Consider the following 27,971-nt stretch of genomic DNA (forward strand, 5'->3'; position numbering starts at 1 on the left):
ACAGAACCCCCTCGCTTTCCCCCCCCGCCCGTCCACCCCCCCCCCCCCCCCCCCCTCAGCCCCTTCAGCTGGAAAGCTCAGCAAGGGTTTATTTTCACGGATGGGGAGCGAAAACAGCCCTCTCTTTGTTTTGGCTGCCGTGCCGTTCCCAGCGGAGGAGGCGTGGTGTCTTGAGGACTGGGGCTCGGCCTCATAGGGGCCACGTGGAGGAGGAGGGTGGGGGGTTGGGGGTGTCCGGGTATGGGTCTCTTTCAAACTGGGTGCGAGGGCAGCTCCAGGAGGGTGTGTTTGTGTGTCGAGTCGAGGTGATGGAATCCCACCTCTGTGCTTCCTGTTCTGGTGATGTCTGCATTTTCCCCTTTCCCTCGCTGGCGACGGATGGCACTGAAATACGCATTCATCAGCTGCATGATCTCAGTCAGCTGTGACAGAGAGAGAGAGAGAGAGAGAGGTCAGATTGGTGGCAGTCTCAGTGTCTGTCTGGCACTGTCACACAAGGGTGGAGACGGATGATGTCATCCAGCTGGATCCTCCAGAAGCCAAGGATGATGTTTAGCACACCCCTTGATCAGAAAAAAATATATTCGTATATGGATATTTCATCACTTTGACATATTTTATCCAGCAGTTGTTACAGAAGAAAAAAAAGACCCTGACCTTGGTGGACATCACCACCAAAGCACCAGATGCCACCGTGACCATTACCCTTGCTTTAGTCCGGCTAATGCTTGCCTAAACATGGTGTGTGAGAACGTAGAATGAAACAGTCTCCAAGTTTAAACCTGCACCTACTCTTCAACTTTAACTGTCACCCTTGAATGAGCAGCAAATCTCGCCCTCACCCTTAACTCCCGGCCCAACCATAATCACCCCCTGCCACTCCGTTCTCTCGCTCTTTTTTTTCCTGCCCAGTGGCTCAAAATGCCTGCACATTCATGTCGGGGCAATATGAGACCTTAAGTTCATAAAAGTAGGAGCCTTACTGGGCTCTGCTTCAATTCGCCCGTGCGTCCAATAAATAAATAAAAGCCACTTTTGTGCCCCATGAGAGATCACAGAGGGATTTTTTGTTCCGCGTGGGAAGATGCAAGCGAATCTGCCCCGTGAAAGGCAAGATTTGTTCTCTTCTGAAAAAAAAAGAAGAAAAGTCTGTTTGGAAGAACATCCATGTTTCTGAGAAATGTTGCCTAATATTTTAATCTAACCACTGCAATAAAACTCACCCCCCAGATGCCATTTAATGCCAGGAAGTTAGAATTTTGGTGGTTAGCATCAGTTGGAGAGCAGGGGCAGGTTGTGTGCTCTCTATTTAGACCAAATTAATGAGTGTTTTTAAAGTGGGTCAGAGAGCTGGGGGGGGGTATCATGAACAGACAGCGTGCTTCTTTCACTTACTCTGCAGAACATTTCATGGTGATAAGGCCACTTGACTCTGCACTGTACACAAACTGAATACAGTAGAGATAGATTGTGTCCCGGCTCCGTTCCATTAATGAGAGATTTTACTTCCCTTGACCGTGAGACTGTATATGATAACCTGGGGTGTGAGCCATTGTACCTTGGTGGTTTCAAACAGCAGATCCCGATCCCCAGCTGTGATCTTGAAGGTGTTGCTATCGGATACGCCGTAAGAACAGATCTGGCCATAAGGGAAGGACTCCAGGGCCTCTGCCTCTCCCTGCCGATACACAGACACGGATGTAGCAGCTACACCCAGCCACAACTTCTGGGAAAAACTCCCTGTCGAACTCTGGGTGGAGGAACAGGTGAGGAGATGTCAGAACAGCTCACAGTTATGCTTTGATTCGTCTCTAGTGACTCTTCAGGGAGTAAAACCTTTCAGTCCGACGATACAACTAAAGCGGACCTCACGATACTCACAATGTAAAAGTCCACTTCATAAAGAGTGCATCCAAAGCCCGACCACTGGCGTGCAATTGTGAGGTAGGCAGCCATACTGTCCCTGCGGCTGTAGCCGGCCACACCTTTCCAACGCTCCAAGATGGATCCCATGACAGCAGCTGCCTCCTCCTTCAGCCGGCTCCGCAGGCGCATGTCCTGCTCCACCTTCTGCTTGTGCGCTGCGATCGCCGTGTGGCTCCACAGCGTCCCTGCCAGGAGACCCGTGGGGAAGCGCTGTGCCGTGGGGCAGTCCTGAGCCGCCACCTGACAAGGCGGCAACGCATGGGGTGCAGAAAGGGACATGACCACTCGAGCTTCTAGCATGTGACCTGGGAACAGCTCGTCCAGAGGAGGGTAGGGGGCGTGTGTGCTGAAGTCACCCATCAGACACTGAAGCCTCAGGGAAGCTAAGGACTGCAGGTCCTCATCACAGGCTGGCAGCTGGCCACGCACCACCATCTCATGGCACTGTAGAGCAAAGGCCAAAGTGAGGACAAACAGGGCGAGACCCGACAAGCCGAGAAGAAGGCACAATTTGTCAGTTATAGCCTCAGTCCTGCCATCAACACTTTCTACCAAATCTTGTTTTTTTTTGTCCCGTAACTCTTTTATGGGAGTCCTCAGGAGAAATGTTGTAATGAAGCCAGTGCTGGCTGCCTTTTACCCCCTCTGCACGACAGCCAGTGTTCTTAGTCATGCTTTTTATGCACTGTGCTTTATTGCAATCACAGCCCATAAGACATTAATGATTGTCAAGTAAAAACATAATAATCCAATGAAATGTGAGGAATGAGTCACTGCAGAACAATAAATGATATCTCATTATCAGCACTGAAATGGCCTCTCATACCAAAGGCATTCTCCAAGGAGAACTCTGCCCTTTGACGACTTGTGTTCCTGCTACATTACCTGCTCAAAGAGGAAGAGATACTCAATGCTGTCCACTGAAATGCTGTCAGCATCCAACAGGCAGTAGAGCTTGAAACACAGTTTCCATTGGCATTTAGACTCTGACTCTTTGGTGGAGAGGCTGCACAGAAGAGACAGAAAGGGAACAAATATAAAAACGGCATACCACGATTTAAAAGCCTCGATTTTAATATGTTACAATATACTGCACCCCAGCACTGTGAGTATGCATACGTCCCCCAAAAAACAACAACAAAAACAAAGGTCCCTTTTATTCCATCCCTATCGTTTAATTTTAGACTTTGCCTTGTGCAACCAAATGACATCAGCTTCACCGTGGCGATCCAGCTACTGGCTGGCGTTGCTGACAGAAAGAGTGACAAGTCCAGTTTCCCAGTGAGGTGTCATGTTTGACCAACAAGACCAGACAAGGTCACCAGTTATCAAGGATACTGGATAACACTGAGCATGGGAGTTGGACCAGCAAAGATAAATATACAATCCAGCACTCTGTTGGCATTTATCTAACGGGTGACACATAGATAAGAGATTCCTGCCAGACGGAGACACTGTGTTTTGATAGCGTGTCTGTCTGCGAGGTTTTATTGTGTCTGACTTCCCCCGGGTGTGTGTGTCTGCTCGGTTTTACAGGCTGAAGACTGACAATCACTTTTCAAACCTGGTCAGGGTGTCTGCGATCAGAGCGCTGCCAGTGACCGGCTGCTCCCACAATGCACTCTGCTCGTACAAGGCAAACGTGTTTTTGCTCTCTTGCAGGCCGAGCTTCACCTGCATCATTCGAACCACCTGGTGAGGGGCAACAGGAAGTGCGTTGAAAAGACGGACGGACGGACACACAAATGGTTACATTTTAAGAAGCAGAAAATGCAATTTCTGGTTATAATCGCGGTTAAGTGATGTCACTAGAAGTCAGACCGCACTAGAAAGTTTTAAACGGGAACGTGTGGGAAGCTGAAAGATTGAGAAAGTTGTGCTGGAAAGTAGAAAGCAGGGAAATGTGCCCAAACCTCATTGGCCGTAGTGTGCGAGCTGATGTTGAGCTGGCAGGACAACGGGCCAGGATAGTGCACAGTGCACAGCATCTCCTGTCGGCTCATCAGCATCTGGATCTCTTCCCAGGATGGCACACACTCCCGACACTTGGTCTTCTCCAGAGCCTCGCTGATGAAAGACGCATAGTTATCCATTTCAGACTCAGGACTCTGGCTCTGGATCCTGCAAGAAAGTGTGGGAGTTAGACGGGTGGATACATGTTGTGTGTGAGCGCATTTAGATGTCCTAGATATTTGCCAGCAAAAGTTATATTTTATACTTAAAAGGGAGAACTTTTTAATGCTCGAAATGTTAACTGTGATTCAAAGTCAGTGAAGTGTTATGCTATGATTATGGACTCTGCGTCATCCTTTTGATTCAACCGACGTCTTTATTTTCTTTGAGCTGGCAATGCTCAAAAGTCAATGAGGCGAGCAATGACAAATGTTCTCACTTCAGCTCTTAGGGACATAAAAGGCTCAACATCCATCAATCCTTCAAAGAAAAGGAAAACGGCTAAGAAAACATGTTTGACTTTGGGTAGCGCACGAAACAGGAAAAGGTGTTTCCGCTCCTGTGAACCGGAGTGACCCGCCACTTCCTCCCGGTAGAGTGTCCAGCAATGGAAGGTGAGCGTGTGTGCGCTGTTGTTTAAAAAAAAAAGAGGGGACACGAAGGCAGCGGACACGACACACTCCGACTGGAGCCTTGCAGTGTCGCACACTTTGCACAGCGTGCAAACACTACTTGATGGAGTTATGAGCTCAGCCCTGTGTAAACAAAGTGGAAATAGGAAGGAAATAATCATATGACGATACGACGAACGTCGTATGATTGAAAAAAAAAACACAAAACGGAGGACAGAGAAAGGGGAGCAGGAGGGCCCAAAACATTCTGCCAGACATTTAGAGGCCCTCCAACATCTCGCTCTCTCATAACTATATGGCCACAGGGTGGGATTTACCCTGCTGCAACATAATTAGGAATGTTCCACTGGGTCTGCGTGATCCTTCCTATACTCTCCTGTCTTCACCCCTCTCTGCTCTTTCCTCCTTTCTTGCCCCCGCCTCTGCTTTCTTTCTTCTGGCCTGTTCTCTCTGACAGCAGACATTCCCTGGGGGGTTTTCTCAAGGGTCTAGGGCAGTGGAGGAGGGTTTCTGGGCTCACTTCCCAGCTCCAGTCTTAGTTCTGCCCAGCTGCAGCCTCAGCACAGATCCAAAGAGTGAGAGAGTGCGTGAGAACGATGGCAATATGCATCAAAAACACACAGGCAGCGAGTCCCACAGCGTCATTATGAATCGCCATCGCATGCAACTGTTATATTAGCTAGAGGGGGATACCCATTACAGACATATATATAGAAAATAGTAGTGGTGTGATGGTATGGCGTTAGACAGAAAGTTTGGAGCAGGAGATTAGCACTGTTAAGAATTTAGATTAGCATGCTTGACAGAGGGGCTAATTCAGACCTGTAAGTCCAGCCCTAAAACACTGGATCTGTCCAGGGAGCACGCTAACAATGTGAAGGCATATCACGCTACGATATCTAAACTGGTGGTCTGTGGTGCTGGCGCCTGCTTTTTGTCCACTGTCTAGACTCTGTGTTCTCCGTGCTACTACACACGACCGGTTCACCCAGCATTCAACATGTTCCTCCTCATAACCAACAACGGACTCCCGGGCGGATGCGCTGTTTCTATTACTTTAAACTGGATTCACTGTCGTGTTTTGTCACAATTCATGTATCCCATTTGGATAAATTTGAGGCAGAAAAAACAAGAAAATGTTATATTTTTAATTAAAAGTAGGAGATGATGTAAACCTAAAAATCCAACCTAAAACTCTTTAAAAAACTTAAGGCATAAGCTGTGGCCAGTTACTGATTGTAATACGTACAAGCATCAATGTCAACTGTAATACCTCCTCAACATTCGAGGATCCCTTTAGTATCTCACCTCTTGAGGTGGAATCGCAGGTACTTGAGCACAGTTGGCCCAGGCAGGAAGGTGCAGCTCATGCAGGTGAGAAGCTGCCAGTAGCGGAGGTGTGCGGCAGTGTACGGTGCCGGGGTGTAGCTGGTCTGCTTCACTAGCTGGCAGTAGACCTCGTCGCGGAGAGGCCGCAGGTCCAGGCAGGTCTGCAGCACGCCCTGGATGATGGGAACCGGCTCCCGTGCCGACTCTAGCTGCTGCAGGCAGTTGAAGAGCTTCACGGCCTCTTCACGCACCGAGCCATAGCCTTTCCCACTGTGGTCTGGAGAGAAGAGGAAGAGGAGCGGCTCAACATTGTCTTATTCTTTGATTAGATGTTTTACTCCTTCAGGCTATCTGTATGATACTAACATTTTGTTGTTTAAAGTCGCAGCAGACGTAATATAATATTGTATTACATAGTATTGTGTGTGTCTTTTTGATGTATCTTTTGGTTTTGTGGCGTGCCCCTGTTTGCACTTGTTTTACTAACACAGCCTAGCCAAGAAAGGTCCTGCATTGCATTGTGCTAAAATCAGTTATTACTCTTATTTCCAATTAGCAAGGAAGCCCTTGAACGGTAGTTCCAGAAAAGAGATGCTAACTGGACATCCATACAAGCTTGAGTGGTCCGTTTCAGCATAAAAAACTATTAATTTAGTCTTCAAGTAAAACTATGTTTACCATTACTTGCATTTTTACTTGCAACTTAGTGTTGTCACGCTACTGGAATTTCTAACATTGATACAATACCTTCAAAATGATTTATATTTGTTACTGTGTTCGATACCATTGGGAGAAATGTTTATTCCATTAAATTTGAGATTTTTACGAGAAGTTGAATAACAGTGTGTGTGTGTGTGTGTGTGTCAACTTCCTGTCGGACAGACGAGAGAAAGCGCAGCTGGAACCTTTGTATCGTTTTGCTGAAAATGAGTTTCGAAACCGTTGCAAATATTCAGTACTGATATGTATAAATACTTCAATATTTATGACAACACCAGTGCAACGTCAGACATGCTAGCCATGATAATATGTGATGGGTCTATGTTAACTACTTACATGTGTGCTCCAGGCTGCCGTAAGGGAAGGGCAGCAGTGGAGCGTACAGAGGGCCCTGGGTGTACTTCAAGATGGGGTTGTGCTGGTAGATATGCTCCACGACCTCGGGGTTGAACTTATTCTCCTAGGAGCACACAAGTGAAACACATTGTGACGATGACATCAATAGACACGGTAAAGAACACACTTTCATCTGCTCTCAATATGCTTGCAGCCAACCTGGAAACAAGTCAGCGAGCGGGTGATAGAGTATGTGTGTGTTGTCTGTCCGGGGTGACCGGGGTCGATTTGACCAGGATCACAATTCAGCTCTGGCAACTTTCAAAACAGCACAAGGGTCAAGTGATGACCTGGCAGACAACACTCGCACGACTGACACGTTATATTTGATCTGCTGGTGTTGATGAGTTTAGTGCGCGTGTGTGAGTGTGTGTGTGTGTCTTTCGTTGCCTATGTGGAGAGATGCCTTTCAGCGGTACAGATGGCTTCCATGCTACTGCCCTCTAGCACCTGTTGCTCATTAGTAGCGTCGCCACTGCTCTGGCTCTCTTCTGTCTCTGCGCACCCTCAAACCAGCCACCCTTTCTCTTTGGCTATAAGACAAGCCCGCTTCCCCCCCCCTCCTTACTGGGGTAAAGTTGACACATTCTTCTGAGGTGTTTGGTGCACAATAGTGACAGACTTGTCTGTTTGAAACGTGGGAATGAGATGCTGCCTTCTGGATCTTGTGCAGCATGATACATCAACAACATCCCAGATTAAATTAATACTCTGTACGTTCATGGTTAGGTCCACTCTCTCATATTCCCTTTGGTCTTCTCCTGTATTTTGTGAAATACGTTTATTCTCTGCCTTGACACTCTCAAGTCTGCATGGTAGATATAAAGCTACAGCCAGCAGCTGGCTGAGTTATCTTGACACTATAGCACAAAGACTGGAAATGGGGAAGCAGGTAGCCTGGAAGCCGATAGCTTCATATATAGCATGTAGACGTGTGAGTGATATCAGCCTTCTCATCTAACTCTCGGCATGAAAGTGAAAAAGCAAATTTCCCCAAATATATATTTTTTCTTAAAGGTTTATTCTCATTTATTAAATATGATGGATATTGACAACAGACAGTCTAGGTATAGGTTTATAATGTTTGTCCTTTGTTTTTTAAATGCGATGGGAGATTTATGTTAGAGCATCTAATCTAATCTGTCCTTCAGATCTTCTCCATTTTTCTCTTTCACACATGGTCTCTGGCCGAAGGTCCAAGGCGAACACTGCAATCCTTGCTCTCCCTTGTGTCTGTGGTTGGAGCATGAATCTATATTTTAAAAGATAAGAGAGCAGTTCTGTTCACACAGAGCCTCTCCTGTTCATCCTCTCTTTGATGTTTGCAGCAGCAGTTCTAATCTCACACTTAAGAGGGGAAATACTTCGCCTATCTGAGAAAGTGTGCCTTTGTGTAAAGGTGAGGGAGTAAGAACCGACTGAGAGACAGTGTGAGAGAGAAAGACCGATGAAGAGACTTCAGGTGGGAAAGGCAAAACAATGAATGAGGTGCACTTTAAAAGCAGGCCCACCAAGCTCCTCCAAATGACAAACTTGGCCCCTTCTGGCAAAGCAGACAGTGGCAGCCAGAGGCAGGCAGATTAACCACTTTCTTTGAGATTAGAGACTCTCGTTGGGAGATTACTGAGACAGGAGGCCGGGCAAAGGACTGCTTATGCTTCACACCAAGTCCTCCTCCACCTCCTCTGCCAAAACTGCCCCTCTCTACTCCTCAGGGGCTGCAAGTCGAGTCATCTGTCTGCTCAATGAGATTCCAGCATGTTCTCCAGCAAGCACTGGTCTAAAAATATGTCTGTCCCTTATAAATACACTTCACTCTGCTTCCATGTGAGAATGTAAAGCAAAAAGCATCCTTTCAAATCCCACAAATCAAAATTTTCGGAGCACCCAATAACTGGATCTAACTTTATCTTGAAATGACCTCTCTGCTTCAGGTCTGTCATTATGTCGTGTTGTGGTTGAAATAAGATGAGATCATTCAAAAAGAGAAAGGCAAGCAGGGGAAACTTTGGACTCCAGGGCTAATGAGGCCGTGTGGTTTCCATGGTAACAGAACAGAAGGGGGAGCAAATTTTGTGTGTGTGTGTGTGTGTGTATGTTGCGTGGCCCACCTCGATGTCTCGAATCAGGAGCTGTGTTGGTGTTTCCACTGGTGCTTTGGTATCAATGATTTTCTGGATGGCACATGCCCAGTGCACTGCCTCGTTGAAGTGCTTGGTGTACAGTCTGTAGCAGTGCTTCCGCCCATAAACTGTGATGCTCCAGTGGCCTGCAAGAAACGCACACACACACACACACACACACACAAAAACAGAGCATTTGATATGATTGCCACTTGAACTTCAACCCACACTTCATCTGAAAAGTGTATGTAAATAGAGAAGAGAACAGTTAAGTGGTCTCTGCATGGGACACCCCGTATATCTGTTGTGAATCCCTCTTCCTAACTTCCTCTTTCGGTTTCATTGAGACTCAGCCTGTGAGAAACCTCAGACCATGCCATAACCAAACAATATCAGATATTCCATCGAAACCCCAAAAAGTGAAAAAGGCGCACTTCCTCCTTGTGCAGAGGAAGTATTAGATGTACCCCTGGCAGCCTGGCCAGGTCTGCAGGCCCACGGCTGTTATCAGCCTTTCCTGCTACGTGACTTGGCACCGTGTACGTCTTTGTTTAGGTTCTTGGTGAAGTACAAACCCAAAATTAGGTTTTACAACTCAGATTATGACATGGTGATGTTGACACTGCCAACTTTGAACCTGTTTGGTGTCCTGACATTAAACCTTCTGTAAAGTTTCAATGATGCTCCAGATGGAACCCTTAAGAGGAACTAATATTTTATGGTAAGAACCTAAAAGTACACGGAGGAAGTAAATGCTTCATGCAACTTTCTCAGTGATTTAGAAAGAACATAACATTATTACATAATGAAAAACCCAATAGTGCTTGTGACAAAGACACTATTCAAAGTGCACTTTATCCAGAAAAGTTCCCTGGCATATTTCAGTTAGTAAAAACTATGTTTGGGTTTAGGTTTATACAATGGTTTGGACATTTGAAGCGGTTTTGTGAAATCAGCCGGACATAATCCCCTCCATTGATGGGCAGACAGACAAACGTAGACAAAGGACATCGTGTTTGAGTCATCCCTGTCTCTTCCCGGACAGAATATACTTTTCCTCTATATTCTCTATATGTCTTTTGTTTCTTTCATCCCAGAAAGGGAAGGGGGAAGCCCCCGTTGATTACTAAGATGTGAGGTTTCTAGACCGACCTTGAGCCGCATCTTGGACCAGACACAGCGGGGGCTTCCCAAACTTAATCAGAATAACAGCACTCATGGTTAAGGGAAAAGGAACCACATGAAGGTACTTATATATAATAAAACAACAATTTTGATAAATGTCTATGATCACTACAACGCATAGGGAATTACCACAGGTCCCGCGGGCAAGTATACATGAGCGTGAATCAGCAATCTTCACCTGTTTCCTTGTACGTCTGCTTGTCTGGCCAGATGACAGAACAGAGGCTGGTGAGGACCAGCGTGCCCAGTCTTCGGGCTCCTTTCTCTGGCCCACTGTAGTAGTCAAGGGAGTCCTGGCTCAGTGCGAACCAATACCGCCGCTGCTTGATCCAGTTTCCTCGCACCTCCCGCAACAGCCACCCTGTAAATAAGAAGTCAACTTCAAAAATGAGATAACACGGTGGCTCTTCCATGATTATTTCATTCATCAATTCGGCGAATAACAGAAAATTAAATCAGGACGTTTTTTTTTTTTAGAATTAGGTTCATGGTTTATGTCAATTTAAAAAAATAAAATGTCAAACATGTGATGGTTTCAAATTCTGGTTATAGATTATAGTGATCCAAATGTATTTATGTCCTGGACTGTTAAATACAAGACATTTTAACCGTGGCTCTAGACATCGGGATGGGTGTTTTTCACCGTTTTATGATTTTTTTTTTTAGAGACAACAACTAATCGAGAAAGTATCTGGCGGATTAATCAACTGACTGGCAGCATGTACATCACTGGGTCTAGGAATAGATTGAAATTAATCAATGCTCATGCAGAAACCCTAGTTGTGGTAATAATGACAAATACCTTTTACTGAACGTTACTGTGAGAAATATACTTTATACCCCTAGTTTATTTAACAAAATAAAGCCAAAGTTATAGCACTTTTTTGCATTTATTTCCACCTGCTTTGAGTCTTGGGGCAATTTTGCCAGCACCGAGTAAGTTTGAAAGAAAACTTAAAAGGGTGCTAAATTCCAAATACAGAGCATATGTATGATTGTAGGGTTACCGCCACACGGCTCTCAACATAACGAACAGCAACAATGCTGACTGAGCTACCAGGGTTAACCTGAAGGGTAACCGGATAGTCGGCATTACACAACAAGTCTGTGGGTCGGGACGGCGTTATCAGCTGTAGCCGCAAAATGAGCACCTTTAACTCATACTTCTGGCACGCCCTCTACGATGCCTTCAGACAAGGACTTATGTACACATTAACTACACACCAGGACAAGCATTTCCCTTGAAAGGTCTGGGTGGTAGGTGGGCTGGTCTTTGAGCTACTAAACCAGTGCTGCCACACCATGTCTTCACTAAGAATAATCCCAACGGCATGTAATTGTCCATAAAGTTTGCAGCAGTCCGTATGAGAGTGCCTTGTTGGGGTAAATACTGGGGGATAAAAATACAGCCAGCTAATGGCATAGGCATTAAAGCCTGCATGCAGCCAACATAATTACCACTTTAGAGGTTGAGAGAGTGAAAAAAGGAGAAAGAGAGCGAGCGAGAGAGAGAGAGAGAGAGAGAGATAAAGAGAAAGATGTACTGGAACAGGGTGACAGAGAGAGACAGAGAGTAAAGCAGACATGCCTAGTTCATAATAAATATTTAATCAGAACAGTTTGAAAGAGCTCTGTCTGGATGGCGTCCGGAGAGAAACAAGACAAAAGGAAATGGAAGAGTCCTGGTAGGGGTCATAGTTCATCCAGAGGGCTATGGGAGAGACTGGCAGAGGGCACTAGCAGGCCACCTGGATCAACTCTAGGCAGGGTGGGACTATCTGCAGGGCATTGCAATACACTGGTAGTGAGCTGCATGTGTGTTCATATTTGAGAGTGGTTTTAAAGAAACAATTAGGCAATGTGTCTTCAAAGGAAATTGTGTGAAAATGACAATGACGCCACGCCAGCATCGCAGCTTCCTCTGCGGTTAGCAAGCTGTGCGCCACCTGTCAGACAGCGCTCATTTCGTCTGCTTCTTTCTTCCCTCTGCGCTCACTTACTTCTTATGTACTTTCATCTCCCCCTTTTCTCTTCTCTCCCTGTTTTTGTCCTTGCCTCAAATAGTTTTTTTTCCAAGGAAGTGCAAATCCTCCGCTGCCTCACTGCTGTACTCCAAAATAAAAAATATAGAGAGGGGGGGGGGGGGCTCAGCCTCTCAGACTATGTTTCCTGTTTAAGAAGGCTTCTATATGATACAAGTGGAAAGTTTGAACCCACCCAATAATAGCCTAAAGCAAAACCCCTGGAGGTATTTAACACCACATCAGAGGGGCAAAGCATCAAAACCCACCGTGAAACGGATAAATAAAAACCATGAGGTAAGTTGGGCTGAGCTTGCTGACAGATTGGGGAAGGCAGACAAGCTGACTGGGTGAGAGACATGGAGAGAAGGGCATGCCTGCTACCGTGACGCCTCGGTCACAGACATGGGACGTCCAACAGATGCTGCTCTTTTTGGGAACTTTAAAGGATAAGGAAAGGCAAAAAAGGAAAGAGACGGAAAGAGAGAGAGGAGCACAGTCCCCTGTACACCTCTCCCATGGTCTCCCATCTGGATTCCATCTCTGTGGCCTGCTAATGTCTCCCTTGGGGGCCACGGCTCACATTTAATTTGTTTCATTTGTGACCCCTGACCCCAAATGCCCTGCCCCCTCAAACACAGATAGTGCAAACAATCTCTCTCTGTGCATTTCCATCTCTTTACAGCAAACCCCCTGTCACTCTCTGAGTACTGAATGTTTGTTCCATTCATTTTTATATGACATTTTAATGAAATATAAGCATTGCAAATAAAAAGTCACGTCACATCAAAGTTAAATTCTAAAATGTGATCATGCACAAAGTTGCAGACATATGCATGCTGGCGTTTAACTGCTAACTTATTTAGGAATCAACTTAAAGCACTATTTCACTTCAGGCAAACCTTTTCCTCTTTAAACACTAAACTTGTAGATCAGCCCCTGAACCAAAATCCATAACATTAGCTTGTTTTAAGTTTTGTAAATACTTTTTTACTAAAAACTTTTTTTTTTACAATTATTGTGGCGTCAACCAAAGACGACATGGTCTGCTAATGTTCTTTATAAAATTATAATTTGGAATTTAACATTTTCCTTTTACGTGTTATGAATTATAAATTGGACCTGAACTTACATTTTTTTGTAAAAGAAACTCTTGACTAAACTTCACTTCCCCTTTTGGATCAAACAGAGCATGATAATCTCTGCATCATGTAACAGCTCATTTTAACTGTCATTAAGGGTATGGCAATAAACCTCTGTCTTCTTAACATCTTTTTCTTTAAGCAGTGCATGGCTTTACAATTCATCCCCTCATCATTAGTCTATAGTTTTAGATACTGCCCATCAACCGCTATGGTAGCCTCAGAATGTCCTTAAATGGAGGAACTGTTGAAAACATATCCAGAGAAAAAAGAGGGATTTCCAAACACCCTGAGATGTTGCGGTGGCTGTGATAGATAGTGTGGTCAGTTGAAGGATGAATCCCAAGTGACTGTAATCAATGGCCCAAGGAACGTATCTGTCCACTGTTTTGGAGGGAAACGCTTCTCTTCAAACAGTGAGAGAGGGACGGAGAGGGGACATCATTAAGGGAGGGGCACTGGCCAGGGGCGCTTAGTAACTGCTGTCAGAATTAGGCAATCTGACTAACACCATTCCAAACATCCAAGTGCTGGCATTTTACTGCTGCCTTTCAGAAGCAGGCCAAGAAAAAAAAAAATCACACAGAAATATCCTATGAGCTCATTCCTCAAAAGCACCAGACACTCAAGATGGCGCTCCTGATGCCAGTAGCAATCCTTTCATGAAGACTCAGTGGGACAAGGAGAGAGCTGGAGCAGCTGTGCCACATGTGGTCAGATAGGAGCCGACTTCAAGGCCACAGTCCAGCACGTAGGAAATAACAGTACTTATTCAAAGATTATTAGGGTAATGAAATATATACTTTAATTAATGTATACAACCAGGCACTGCAAGGACCTCATTTATTAACTCAGGGACAAAGTAGAAGTGTTAAATGTTTAGTCTGTAAAGTGTAAAAAGAACAATGGAATGATGTAATTAAATGTAAAAAATGCTATGTATATATAAGTATATATATATATATATATATATATATATATATATATATATACTTATATATAAATAAAACAAATCTTCCATTGAAGAAGCTGGAACCGCTGAATGTTTAGCATTTTTGCTAAAATAATGAATTGCTCAGAAAAAATCGATTGAGTGATTAATCCACATTGTTTTCAGCTGCATGACAATGCTGACCATAACTGAACATGGCAGGTAGATGCATTCAGGCGATGGAAGACCGGCGTAATGGTGGTGTCATGTGACTCACCTTTGACTAGCAGTTCAGGCTCTTCCTCCAGGCCCATCTTATTCTTCTCGATGATCAGACTCTTCATCTCTTCAGACACGTCTGAGACCGTGTGCCTGTGAAGAGGAGCAATAAGAGAATTTAAATAACTCCGCTTCCCTCTCAACTCAAGTCTTCCCCTGACTACTCCCTCCCATTGGATGGCTAATTGGCCCGGAGACACACAGTTGGCTGTGACCCCCCCCCCCCCCTCCCCCCCATGTGATACTGTGCCAACTACAAGCCCCTCTGATACTCTTAGGTGTGTGGGGGGGAGTGCCATGAATATCTGTCCTCGAGCGTTCTCCCAGTTTCTCTCTCTTGCATGCAGCCCGCAAGCACACAAACACACACTGACACATACCACGCCACTGTGGACAGCTCGTCTCTCTTTTAGCACTTTGGCCGCCACGCAGAGCGAGTGACTGAAAATAAACGTGACAGAGCGACGCCGGCCTGACTCCCAGCCAGCCAGCTCTCACCGGTCAGAGGAAGGCAGAAGGTTCAAGAGGTCACAGCCTTGGATAGTTAAAACCAGAAACATCTAAAAACATCTGTAAATCTGTTGAACCGCTGTCCTTTCTTTCTCCGTTTAGTGCCTCACGAACACATCTGCAGCTACCTCCATAAACATGATGCTTTAACATCTGGTCCGGCAAGGTTTTGTACTAATTCAGACTTTGTTATCTCAGGCCAAGGACCATGTAAAGTCTATTAGAGTGTTTGTAGGTTGTATCTCTATTCATTTATTTATCCAATTGCTCGTTTATTTTCTCCATTTCCTGTGTCTAATTAGCATGTGAGGTACATGTGACAAACCCCTCCTTCCTTCCTTCCTGTCCTCCTCCTGCTGGGATCATTGCTTAGGAAATGAATCAAGCCCTCCCTCCACGGGATATGTGGCCTCCTGTTACAAAATGCCAGCTGATTTACGTCCTTATTGATCTGATAATTCCAGAAGGTTCCTCCTCACGGAAGCCAGCGATAATCAATGAGTCCAAATATAGCCTTATCTATTTTGGCTCACCTTACATGACTGCAGAGGCCATTTCCTTTCACTTTGTGTGCGCTGACCTGATCCTGTCTCTACTATGGTTTATCATGTTGACCTCTTTGACATTACACAGTGCCTATTATGCTTGAATGCATACAATGTATTAAATGTATTTGCTGGTGAAGATTCTAACCGATTGGCATCAGCTTCTAATTTAGGCTAATGTTCAGACACGGTAAAACTCTATATAGCGGGCCAGTTTTTCTGTACTTGAATGTGAACTGGTTCACGGCGTCACATTATACTCAGTCAGGCTGTTTAACTAAGCCAGCTCGCCTGCAGCAGCAGCAGCCTATGTGGACCTCTGACAGTCCCTACATCAACAAAATCCACTAATAAGCATTCAAATAAACACAGACATGTGACGACGTCTCTTATTTGAGGTTATTAAAAAACCCTGCTACATAACGGAGACAAACACGCAGAGAAAATCTAAATTCAGCCCATAGGAGAGAGGAATTAGATCTGAAGAAAAACTATGCCTCGACTGGAGAATGTAGCCTGCTGCGCAGGTGTTTATGTTCCTTGGATTATTGCTATTGTCTGGGATGGACTTGCATCCAAAATGTCAAGAGCAATACAAAAATAAATAAAAGCCTTTTAGCAATTAAGCATACACTAATATCACAACTTGGCTTTCTTAATTTCGAAACTTGTAAACCAGCAGACTTACAGCAAATAACTTTTTTAAATGTACAGTTTATTAAAGAGGTCATGTGGTACACAGAGCTATACATCCTGGGGGAATATTAGTTCAAAATGAAATGTGACTCTCATGTGTGCAGATTTCTATGAGTTATAGGCATTTTGCCATTCCGCTGAACAGGACCTGAACAGGCCTGCCCCCATCTTCAACCTAAAATACTTCTACACTACTTCACTGCTTCTTTTAAGCCACATGGAGTAGGAGGGCTTAAAATACTGATTTTGACCTTTAGCAGCACAAACTAGCCTGACCTTCATTATAATTCTGTTTTAGCAGAACCAGTTTGATCATTGTGCTGAAAACCAGCCTAATGTTGATGTGGGGGCTTTAGATCTCCACAGCTGTTCAGCAGCCCTCCACCAGCCCCCCCATGCTACCGCCCCCACATTCCCAGAAGCCCCAGCAAAGGCCGTGACGGTGGGGCCTTTAGTGGGCAACTTCCTGTGGAGTGCAGGAAACAATTTGACATGGGGATTAAACAGCACAGAGAATATAGCTCTCTCAGAGAAAGACAGAGACAGAGAGAGGGAGAAGCCATAAAAAGAAGAGTCAGAAAAGAAGAAAAGGAATATTTCCCAAAAGTACAACCACACAAAACTGACTGTATAATACATCTGAAGCATACATTTACAGCCTGTGCAAACAGTGTAAACATCCTTGAGCTGCTGCACAGAAGTGAGAGGCTGAAGAGTGTAAAGCAAATTGTGTGATATGTGGCTGAAAAGTCATCATCTATCATCACTACTAGTTTATTAGTGCCTTACTTTCTCAATTTCACACATACATACATCTCTTTTATATCTAACTATTTAAAGAGGACACATTGAGGTCCACTGTTATATTATTATAACATATTCAGGTATTGCTGGACTCTCTCGTTGTACTCAATTTAGAACAAATAAGTTCCTTTTTTTCCTCTTTTGCAAACCCTAATTACTTATTGTCATGCATGCTGCATGGTGGGAGTAGGTACACATTGTCATACCATCCCAATAAAAATTGTAATTAATATTGATCTGCCAAAAAGACTGACTTGCATTACTCGGGCGATTAACTGAGAATTACATGAAGTCACCAAATCCCATGTGTACTTGAAAGAGTGATTAGCTGTACGTTGTCCCGCCCTAACAGGTGTGACAAAATCAACAGTAGAATAGAGGAGATGTCAGTCAGGTACAGTCTGTACACGCCCACACAGTCCAAAGCTGTGACCCTGCCATGTCTTCAACCGGGAATACGTGTAATAACTGCAGTTGTTGTTGAGAGCAGAATTTTAAAATATCAAAAATCTCAGGAATCAGTAGCTACGCTTGTTTATGCTATGTTCATTAAACTATAATTGCAAAACTGTTCACGAGTAAGTAATTCCAAATCTGAGATATTGGGAATATCTGACATCAACAATATTGCCCCCAGAACTGAAAACAATCCTGAGGCAAAATGGCTGCTACGCCTTTATAGCAGGCAGTTACAATAACACCAATACAACTGACCTAGGGCTGCAACTCTCTTGCAACTCTTTCAAATGTCAGAAAATAGTGAAAAATGGCAGCATGGATTTTGTTTTGTAGTCCAATGCCCAAAGATATTCCATTTAAAGCACAGAAACCTTCCATTTAAGAAGGTGGAACCAGCAAATGTTTGTCATTTTTGCTTTAAAAGAAATTCTAAATCGGTTTATCAAAATAGTTGCAGATTTATTTTCTATTGTTGCACATCTCAAGCTAATTTAAAAGGATTAATAAAAACTGTATTTGTATCTGGTTTGACTTGTTTAGGAATTTGCAACAGCAAAAAAAAGCAGATAATTCTCACAATGGGGTAACCATATGTAAATACACAAGTCTGAACAACGGGACGTTTTCATGTTCTTCCCATCTTTATGATTTTGCGTGAATGCAGCATTATTTAAGCTGGAGATTGACTAAAATTAAACAGCATATGAACTGTTCGTCCTGTACATATTGTAATAGGGTCACCACAGCCGATGAGCATATTGTCTGCAGCCCGTTATGGTGACAATGATGGTGACACACTTAAATCCACCAAATGTGAGGAGCACAATGAGTTGATTAGTTTGCGAGTGCCTGTCTGGTGGTGGCTGCTGGAGCGATGAGTAATTGATTTCAGTCCGGGGTCTAATCAAAATGCCGAGACGCTAATTAAAGTCATACAAGTTGTGTCCTTGCTCTGGGGCTCGGATGACCGCAGTGGAGACATGCTCCGGCACACAAAGCGGGTCCTTGTAACCACAAGAACATGCACAGTTGCAAAAGTGACCCTTGATGCGTCACTGAACTACTTTGAGATTTATGTGATGGATGAAATGTCTGGCCCAAAAGGCATTCAAACAAATGACCTCAAACCTCACCAGGAATTGATGAGCCTGGACAGCAAACCCTGTTGGTGTCCAGGCTCATACGTGTACACAAAGGACAGTCATATCTCAAGTTATACACTTTATTAGACATACGGGGGGAAAAAAGCACACAGGATGAATAACACTATCTGAGACGACCTTCATTAAAATACATTGGGTCATACTGTAGCACTAAATAACCAGCTCCTCGTTGCAGAATTCCATTTCTCTAAAAGTCTTGATCCCCTCCCCCACATTCAATGGGCCTCTGGCTGAAGCTGGGCTGGTGGGAAAATGAGAATGTGGTGATTAAGACTGGGCCTATATGACCTTCCAGCTAAAAATATGCTGTTTATTCAAGACCACTGCCAAGAAACTCTGGACTAGGCAGAGCGGCGAGGGGAAAAAAGTAATGTTTTGAAAAAGGAGGGGGTGTCTGTGACAGGAAGTTTGTGACTGAAGGAGCCTTGATCAGCAAGACATGTTATGATGGAGAGTAAGTGACTTCTTTGGTTGAAGTCACTCTGATGGTATGACTTAGTGAATTCAAACTGTTGCTAATGTTGTTAACACGGCCAGTTTGCGATGGTTGGACAGCTGACAGACAGACAGACAGGCAGGCAATTACTAGGGGCCCCACTTCTAAGCTTTCTCACGCACACATCCACATGGTTCATGCATGCTCACACTCTCTCTCTCTCGCACACACACAGAAATTCACACACATGAAATTTATTCTGAAACATTGGTCTCTTTCAGCCACACCAAAAAAAAAAAAAGAAGACCGTATCAAGCTGTCAAAGCAGAAGGGGGAGGGGGGGGGGGGCTAGTGTGAAAAATGACGGTGAGAAAGGGAGATGGAGAAGTTCTCAAGTGTCTTAATTTCCTTTTGGTACAGTTCTTACTCTTTCCCTCGGCTATGAGAAGGAATTTAAGAGTCAGGAAAGCAGGGATTAAATAATTGTGATGATGTAAGACAGAATTGAGTGTGAGCACAGCAGGAGGGAGCGAGCTGCTCGGCACTTTGTGCTGACTGAGAGACAGACAGAGATACAGCTGAAGAGATACATCCATCACCCACACCCTCAGTAAGCTACCTGCGAGAGGTCAGAGCAAACACACAACATATCTATTACAGGACTCCTGACATAGGCCAAACTAATATCATCATTTGAAAACTGGGTTTCCCGGCTCCCCAGAATGGTCTCTGCATTAAGGGATGGTCATCTTTTTCAAAAAGAAATTCTTATATTTGTAAAATATATACATTTTCTTTTACATTTGAATCAATAATTCAAATGCACTGCAAAAAAAAGGAGGAGAAAATGATCCGGTATCTCTGTAGTGTAAAAATCCCATCCAATCATTTAATTTGGCTCATTTCAAACTTCACGTTGCAGTTCCTGGATTCACCAAAGATAGAAGGCCTACCTGCAGAACCAAGTTACTTATTAAAGCCATGTCCAATCTCTTGAAGCTAATGCAGTCCAATGTCAGTTATCACAATGATAAGAGTATATCTTGTAAAATAAAAATCTCTCAATAAATGTGTAACTTTCCACCTTGTTACTGAAAATGTACACTAGATGCTCTGTGTCACATACAGTAGATAGTCAATAGAGTTGACTGTGCATGTGCGCTGTAGCTGTGTTTGTGTACTATAAATCCTGCTCAAAGCCTCAAAAAGGCATAACACAGACAAAATATGGTAGGTTCAAAATTTAACGTGACACAATGTGAGCATACTGTCTACTAAATACATTGGTGATACTCCCTAGGTATTCTGGGTAGGCCCTGAAATGGCTCACACTCACATCTGTCTGTACCCACCACTCACTATTAACAGAGGCCGGCCTAGCACCCTCCCTAACCACATTATGCTGGCAGCACGATGAATGATCCAAGCATTACCATAATAATCTCAGTCTAGTCGGACAAACATAAACCCCTCCGATTCATCACCATGACATCTGGGCCATTATTCAAAACTAATAGTTGAGATTAATGTCACCTTCTGGACAGTGCAATTCAATAGCTTAATAAAATAAAGTAAACCTGAGCTGCCCTGTCTGTGACATGTGACTGAAGATGAAAGGATATGGAACCATTTGCTACGTCACAATGCCCGACCTATCAGAGCCTGGCTTTCCCTCCATACAGTTGAACTTCTGGGCGTGTCCTGTCATTGGCCAGGTCATGACCATGCATTACACTCTTTAATCTCGGCACTCAGTGTGATAATTACAGCCAGGCTTTTTAACACACTCCCTTCAAAACCAGTAGTTAATTAGGCCATGTGGCCCGGGGCCACCTCCACTATAATGTAGAAGCGGCACACATCCGAGCCACACCTCTTCTAGGAGTGGTGCTAAGGTAGGACTGAGTCACCCTGTGCAGTAAGCCTGCTTCCCTTCTTCCTTCTTCTCTTCCCCTCAAGATTGAGAGACAGCTAGTCCTGTAGGACTGCAACAAAATGTCACATCTTCAGCTCCCTTTCCCACGTCCTGATGCAGCTCTTCTCCTGCTGAGTATTGTTGCAGACCCGTGTCTATAAATATGTGGGGTGTGATAGTCCCACAAGTTGAGCTTTGTGACTCATTGCCTGTGAATCGGCAGACGTACAGGAGAGATTGCAGATGAGGGAAGTGGGGAAGGGGGGGATGATCAGGGCATGATGCCAGCAACAGAGTGGAGCAGAGCCTGGCTACATCACTGTCTGAGATCACAGCCCTGCACTAATAGTCTGGATGCAGCCTACCATGAATCACTCCTTTTCATTGGCACTAGCAATCACTTGTCAGCCACATGACTATTTGAATTTCATTATTCACGAGACGCATAGTGGTTCCTTGTAACGAGCAGTTGGAGTATTTTTTTTTTGCTTGGTTTGGTTTTTGCAAAAGGATGGCTTATAAAACTACTAAGTGTACGCATAAGCACCTTTTCAGTTGTTTCTTTCTTTTTTTGTATATTAGATTGTGGCTTTATTTATTGTATGTAATGATTGACTGAATAAAACACGTATACTCAGTATACAGTATTGTAACTAACCAGGCATTTGGATATGTCGGTCTGGAAGCTGGAACGAGTTAACCTATAATTGGTCACAATATTCTAGTTTGAAGATTGACATATGACTGGCCACCGTGGCCCCAAACAGCTGAGCCAACCTTTGAATGGCAAATCAAAACAGTCAAGAGGTTAATGAGCGAAAACTGACAGCAGCATTAATCCATAAGCAATCAAAGTACCACTGCAGCATGGACATGTCATCTGAGCGAGCTCAAATTACTGTCAATATTCATGTGAGTCTGTAAAGCTTGTATGTGCACAGATGTGAGCATCGGGGTGGACTTGTGGTGAGGCACATGTGGCACGACTAGACACATGAGGAGAGCCCCGTGAGAGAAAACATACACTGCGGATGAAGAGAACATCAAGTGATTGGCCTTACACATGTGCCTGTCGGGTGATACAGAACTCAGAGGAAGTATATGAGCAAAATAAGGAACTATTACTTCCTAAAATTCAGGTTCAAAAAGTTCTGTTTCTATTTCTCCTTACCCATTTGTTCCGTTTGCTGTGCGAGTTGGTTGAGAAACAGTCACTTCAGCTGGACTCTGTCAACAGAAGAGAGAGAATCGGGGTAAATAGATGAGAATGCAACACAAACAGCAGCCTGTCCTTAAAACTAGTCAACAGGTTGGAGGGATCCCTCAATAGTTTGCCTTCAGTGGCCATGTTACAGTAGAGCGTGCAGCCGTTCTTGGCAGTCTCAGCACATAGCTGCTCTGTTCCTGCAATGCTTGGCTTTCACTTGCAAGGGGTGAGCTGGTGGGGAGAATTATGGCATTCAAAACAGGCTCATTTAATATAGGAGTGGGGAACAGAGGAATCATTTGTGTAATAGCTGCGTGCACCCCCGACCAACAAACCCCAAAAGGCTTTTATTCAGTTAAGTCATTTCTCTGAGAAGGTTGTGAACCTAAAAATAACCCCAGTCTTTAAGATTGCACTCATAACAGGAACGGTTGCCTTCATCTTTTCTATCCACATGTTGATAATGTCACAAGTTGGCTTTAGCTTGATGAAAACAAGCCCCTGGATTGATTGCATACAAAGCGCACTCACTTTGTGAGGTAAAATGATGGTGTACTAATGTTGATTATCTGATGAACACAGCCACACGTCTTATTTTATATTACTTATTTCGAGCTACAATAACTGTTCGAGAAATTATCTCGACAGCTGTTCATATCAAATCGCATTCCCTCTTTCTTGGGTGTCTGTTTTGTATGGAAACTTGGTTTAGTGCTTCCACTGACAAATGGCAAATGGGGCTGCCACTGGCAGACACGTACAAATTTAATTTCACGGCTAGAACAATTAACTTTTCATTCAAGGGTTCCCCTGTTAAGCAGAGGATAGGAAAGGATGTTTCCTTTCACGGAGCTCAGACCTTGGAAAACCCCATCAGACATCAGAACTTGCCTGTGTGCAATTTGAACAGAATCCCTGGTGTGCAGGGTAACACTGAGTGTCCTGACTAGTTGTCTCTGAGCCACAGCCTTGAGCTCCTGTGTCTGCCCCGGCCCAGCTCAGGGGTGTTGGCCTACCTGAAACCCTATCCAGGTCAGCTCTGGGCCCCTTACAGTTCACACACCACACTTTACAACTACTGGGCACACCAGCCTAAGTATAGCCATTGCCCTGCAAACAAAGTATACTCCTTCTTTTTGGTTTCTCAAAAATATCAAAGAAAACAGGAATTGCAAATTTAAAGACGAGTATGAAGTCTGTGTTATATTTATAAAAGACTAATGTTTAACTCCTAACTTTACAGGCAGCCTACTGTAAATGTCAAAACTGGGAAAAGGCAAGAATAACTGAAGAGTGTCAAAAAGTACCTTGTGAATGGAATAGATTGTTCATGGTAACCCCACCTTCACCATACATGATTTAACTAAGCCTACAGCCCCAGAGAAGAACATCCAGACAGGCAGCCATCACTGAAAACAACTAATCAAAACTAATCACATCAGCAACTGCAAAGTTATAATTCCATGATCTAAGCTAATCAGAGAATCAATAAACTAATGGTTCAGGGAGATCAAGTTAGAATATTTTGAATAAGTCTTCCGCAAAACGTGCCGATTTAAAGAAAAATAGCTTTCCAATAGAGTTAATGGGCTGTGGGATGGGGAACAAGGATAGCGTGCGATGCAGAGCCCTGGCAAAAGCTTTCCCTTTGGACGGGAAGGGGATGAATCACTCCAGACTAGAGCAGAGCATGGAGGGAAAGATGCCGTTATGTGTTCGTTCCGTGGCCCGACTTCCGCTCCCGCGCTCTTCCCCCCCCCCCCCCGCCCCCTCTACTCTCTCTCTCTCTCTCTCTCTCTTGCTCTCTCTCCCCCTTCAGCTCTCCTGGGAGGCTGAGTAACCAGGAGGAAATGCTTGGGCTTAGCCAGTGTCGGCCTGAAGACCAGATGTGTGGCCTGGAGGTGGTGAGGCAGAGACGCAACGGAAACCAAATATAAACCAGCGTACCGTGACACCTCTGAAGACAGAGGGCAGTAGCGACGTTTAACAGGACCTGTTCCAAAAAGGCCAGACTGTGACCATTTGTTCCAAGAAGCAGGATGCAGTGCAGTACTCATGCCCACACTTACAACTGCGCAGGCCTCAATACACAGTTTGTTGGTTAACGTGACATAACGTTGGATAAGAACTGAATAAAGTTTCAGTGGAAACATGGACATAAGAGAGAATGACGGATAGCCCGTCCTAAAATGAGTTCCTTGCTGTCCCAAACACTGGAAGCATTCAGCTCCGTTTGACTGGTTGGGCAGCTGTTGGAGAGCAGTTTCTTTGAATGAGGACTGTAAACATGCAGTGGAATGGTTCTGACATGGCCCTGTGCTCTCGAGGGCCAAGCCTACACAAATGTCAGCACTGACTCATGATTCCAACCTTAGTGAGACAAAGTCCTGGCAAAGAACAGGGTGTCATCTATGGCTTTGGTGCTGTGGATGCTACGCATCGTGGCATCCTCTGGCAGCTTGTTGGAAAACGACGCAGGAGATGGCGGTAAAGGTTTTGGATGTCGAGTGAGGGAGACTCCACCAGAGCTGTGGGTTACTGTGGTCAACCCTGGCAGGAGCTGGAGAGAGGCCTACTAAATGGAGTATTTTAATGTTACGAAGCCCAAAAGAGACACATACACCCAGGGCGGTCTGACCTGCTCTCCGAAAATGTGGCTTCAAAAATGAAGCTCTCTGGTTAAACATTGGAACGTAGCCTTAAAGGGGCTTTCCCTGGGACTCATTGTAGTCATCTTCAACCCTACGCCCCACCTCCTCCGTTGCCACCATGGAAAGCCAAACAGTATCAGTTGGTTACGTACATTTTGAGGGGAGGGGCTGAGAGGTGTGTAACAAATTGGGTGGTTTAAGAGTGGGTCAGTTGATGATATTGGCTTTGCTTAGAATGGTTCAGCTGTGGTTTTAATTATTGGCTAAGCGTGAACTATTGACATAGAATTACAACACCCAGCATGCGCCAGTGACACAGATCAAGAGGAAACAGGATTTGAGGAAGTCGATTGATTACCTGTAAGCAACAGGGAATCAATAAATCAATAACTTAAGAACACCTGGGTGGACTTAAAAAAAAGAAGAAAAAAAAGACTTGGTAGTCCAAAGGTGCAGTTTACTTTGGTTACTAGATAAACTGAACAGGCATAACCTTGTGATAGATTAATAAGAGACTGTTCCTCAAAAGGGAAATATATCAATCACATTAATCCAGGCAGGCTATTATTTTATGGCTTTTCAAGTCAATTTCATAATTATGAATATTTACGAGCAAGAAATCTATAGAACCAACACTCTAACTAGTGATGCAACACCACTGTGGGGCAGAGCAGCTCCAAAGACATAGAAGCCTTATGAGCTTCACATGGGTCAGTTGTGCACTGTCATACACAAGCAATGCCAACAATGATAGATAAAGCTTTGTTGTGCGACATATTCTTGTGTTGAAATTAAACCAGTTCAGAAATTTGAACTGAACTCATAAATAACAATTAAAATGCTGCAGTATCATATGGGACTCATCTTCTAGGCAGGCCAGAATGCCAAGTCATAATTTCGCAGAGCCAAACCTTTCTCCAAACAACACGTCAACAATTCAATAAACCAATGATAAACCCAAGTACCTAGAAGAGCACACACTTGCAGATGGGGCAAAAGTGGAAGTTTAATCCAGGATCAGGTATCCAGGAAAGTTACAAGCAAAGGAGATCTCTCTCTCTCACTTTAACAGGCCATCAGGCGTCTCCATTTAAACAGGTTGCTATGATCTCATATTGATCGGGAATATGGAGCGCAGTTGGGTGCCTTTGACCGCCAATTGCCAGGCAGATGGTACATTACGACCAAGACAGGGATGTTTGCTAAGACGAAGAGTGCTACACACCATCACCTCACTGGATACCCCTGAGCAACAGATGTTTCTCTTATCTGGCAACTGCTGATACGGTTAGTTTTCTGTTGAGGCAATAACTGTGTAAAATGTATTTGTTCCCAACGTTTTCATGCAAATCTCTGGAGGTGTCGCACTGCTTTGGTTGCAAGCAGACAAAAGGGCCAGTTAATAGATACGCCTGCTATGCAAGTTATGGCTCTAGGTTATATTACTTACATCTACAAGGCCATGATTTTAGTGTAGAATACCTAGGCCTATGATGCCATGTTACAGATAATGCAAATTAAAATGCCAACATTCTCCCGATTAAGAGTGAGGGTTATGTGAGGAAAAGCACACAGCTCCAATACATATTTAAAGGGTGGATTTTTTTCCTAAGCGACTGTACATAAAGATCTGTACGATGGGTCATACAGATACAGCCTACCTCAATTCAAGGCAACAATGCCCCCTCACAAGTGGGCGGACAATGCTGAACTCTCTGTGCCTGATCAGATGACTAACATTACAGAGAAGACAAGGCCGCAGTCTTATTTGCAATTGAGCAGACGGAGGCCAAACAGACAGGATCACTTCAACACACTGGGTTTTTTACAGCTTGCATCAGTGTGCGTGTGTGTGTGTGCGTGCGTGCGTGTGATTGCTCAATGTTCCCCAAGCCTTCAAGACTGTGCAAACCTAAAAGTCGAGCTCGCCAGCAGCAGCAGCAGCAGCACAGTGTCTATCCTGCATCAGTAATACAGGCTAGTATGTAACAAGTGTATAACCTCCACAAACAAACTTCACAGCTAACACGGGAACACTGTAGACTTCGTCAGAAAAAAAACATGTATCATTTTGAATTTCTCATAATACCTTTAAGCTCAAATACATATTTACTTTTCAAAAGTTATCGTTCATGTAAAGAACTGAAACCACATCCGTTTGGACAGAACTGAAATGATGCTCCTGAAGTTGAGCCCGCTTGAGAACAAGTTCAAAGTATAATGTGCAAAGTAGTACAGGGCAGTTTTACAGCCATTATTTATCATTTACAATCTAAATAAGTATGCTATGCTGTAGTCTAGTGCAGGTGGAGATTTTTTTTTTTTTTTACCCGTCCATTGGGAGTCAAGTCCTCCTTGTTGCGCAATTCAAAAGACTCTTCCTCCTCTTTCTCCCCATAGTCTCGTCCGAGCAAACTGAAGCCCTGCCTGCAGCACAGAAACCAGCAAACTCCTTGCAAAGGCATTCAAATGAGGTTAAGTGTGTCGTCTTCTGCTCTCCAGGTCGGTGAATTCAACATTCACAGTGCTGTCTCGGCCGCAAGTCACTCCGAGAGCTGCGTGAGAGCAGACAGGACACCCTCTCCATAGATATCCAGCGCGGAGGATGAAGGGGAGCATAAGCTTACTTTCTCCTTTCGGTCACAGATAGTCTAGTAACTGGACCTGACAGCAGTCATACTCCAGCAAAACCAACAGAGAACTGGTTTCAAGGAAAATCCACCCGGGACACCTTTACTGTCCCTGTTTGAACACCACCAAAAAAAAAACAATTTAGTTTCCAAAACTGGCACTGTGGGTGAAGAGATGCATCCAGTTGAATGCGCCTGACAAAAGCGACGGTGCTGATGTCAGCGTTTTAGAAGTACATTTGGTGAGAAACGTAAAAACGCGCACCTCTGTGAAGGCTCGACTGTCTGTCTTTCTGAGCTTGAACAAAAAGCGTGCTG

At 44.3% G+C, this 27,971-nt stretch overlaps 1 protein-coding gene across 3 annotated transcripts; it reads right to left on the bottom strand.

The window, feature by feature from the left end:
• Positions 1–55: 55 nt before the first annotated feature.
• Positions 56–27,971, bottom strand: plekhh3 (pleckstrin homology, MyTH4 and FERM domain containing H3). 3 transcript variants are annotated; one of them, XM_034539022.1, is made up of 13 exons: positions 27,354–27,971; positions 22,337–22,392; positions 14,636–14,730; positions 10,443–10,625; positions 9,068–9,225; positions 6,897–7,020; positions 5,820–6,117; positions 3,840–3,993; positions 3,491–3,618; positions 2,812–2,932; positions 1,882–2,370; positions 1,559–1,750; positions 56–422 (listed from the first exon to the last, which is right to left on the bottom strand). In XM_034539022.1, the coding sequence occupies exons 1-13, from the start codon at positions 27,486–27,488 to the stop codon at positions 252–254; spliced, it is 2,304 nt and encodes a 767-aa protein (XP_034394913.1). In that variant the 5' UTR covers positions 27,489–27,971; the 3' UTR covers positions 56–251. The 3 variants fall into 3 exon arrangements, with proteins under 3 accessions (XP_034394913.1, XP_034394914.1, XP_034394912.1); XM_034539023.1 differs by having other exon boundaries at positions 1,559–1,678; positions 3,840–4,047; XM_034539021.1 differs by having other exon boundaries at positions 3,840–4,047.

This window comes from Cyclopterus lumpus, chromosome 8 (genome assembly GCF_009769545.1).
Source record: "Cyclopterus lumpus isolate fCycLum1 chromosome 8, fCycLum1.pri, whole genome shotgun sequence".
NCBI classification, from domain to species: domain Eukaryota; kingdom Metazoa; phylum Chordata; class Actinopteri; order Perciformes; family Cyclopteridae; genus Cyclopterus; species Cyclopterus lumpus.

Coding starts and splice junctions, on each gene's coding strand:
- plekhh3 (XM_034539021.1), bottom strand. CDS start 27,488: ATGCCTTTGCAAGGAGTTTGCTGGTTTCTGTGCTGCAGGCAGGGCTTC. Junction 7,021..9,067: donor TCCTGATTCGAGACATCGAG/GTGGGCCACGCA, acceptor GTGTGCTCCTAG/GAGAATAAGTTCAACCCCGA. Junction 2,371..2,811: donor ATCTCTTCCTCTTTGAGCAG/GTAATGTAGCAG, acceptor TTTGCTCTACAG/TGCCATGAGATGGTGGTGCG.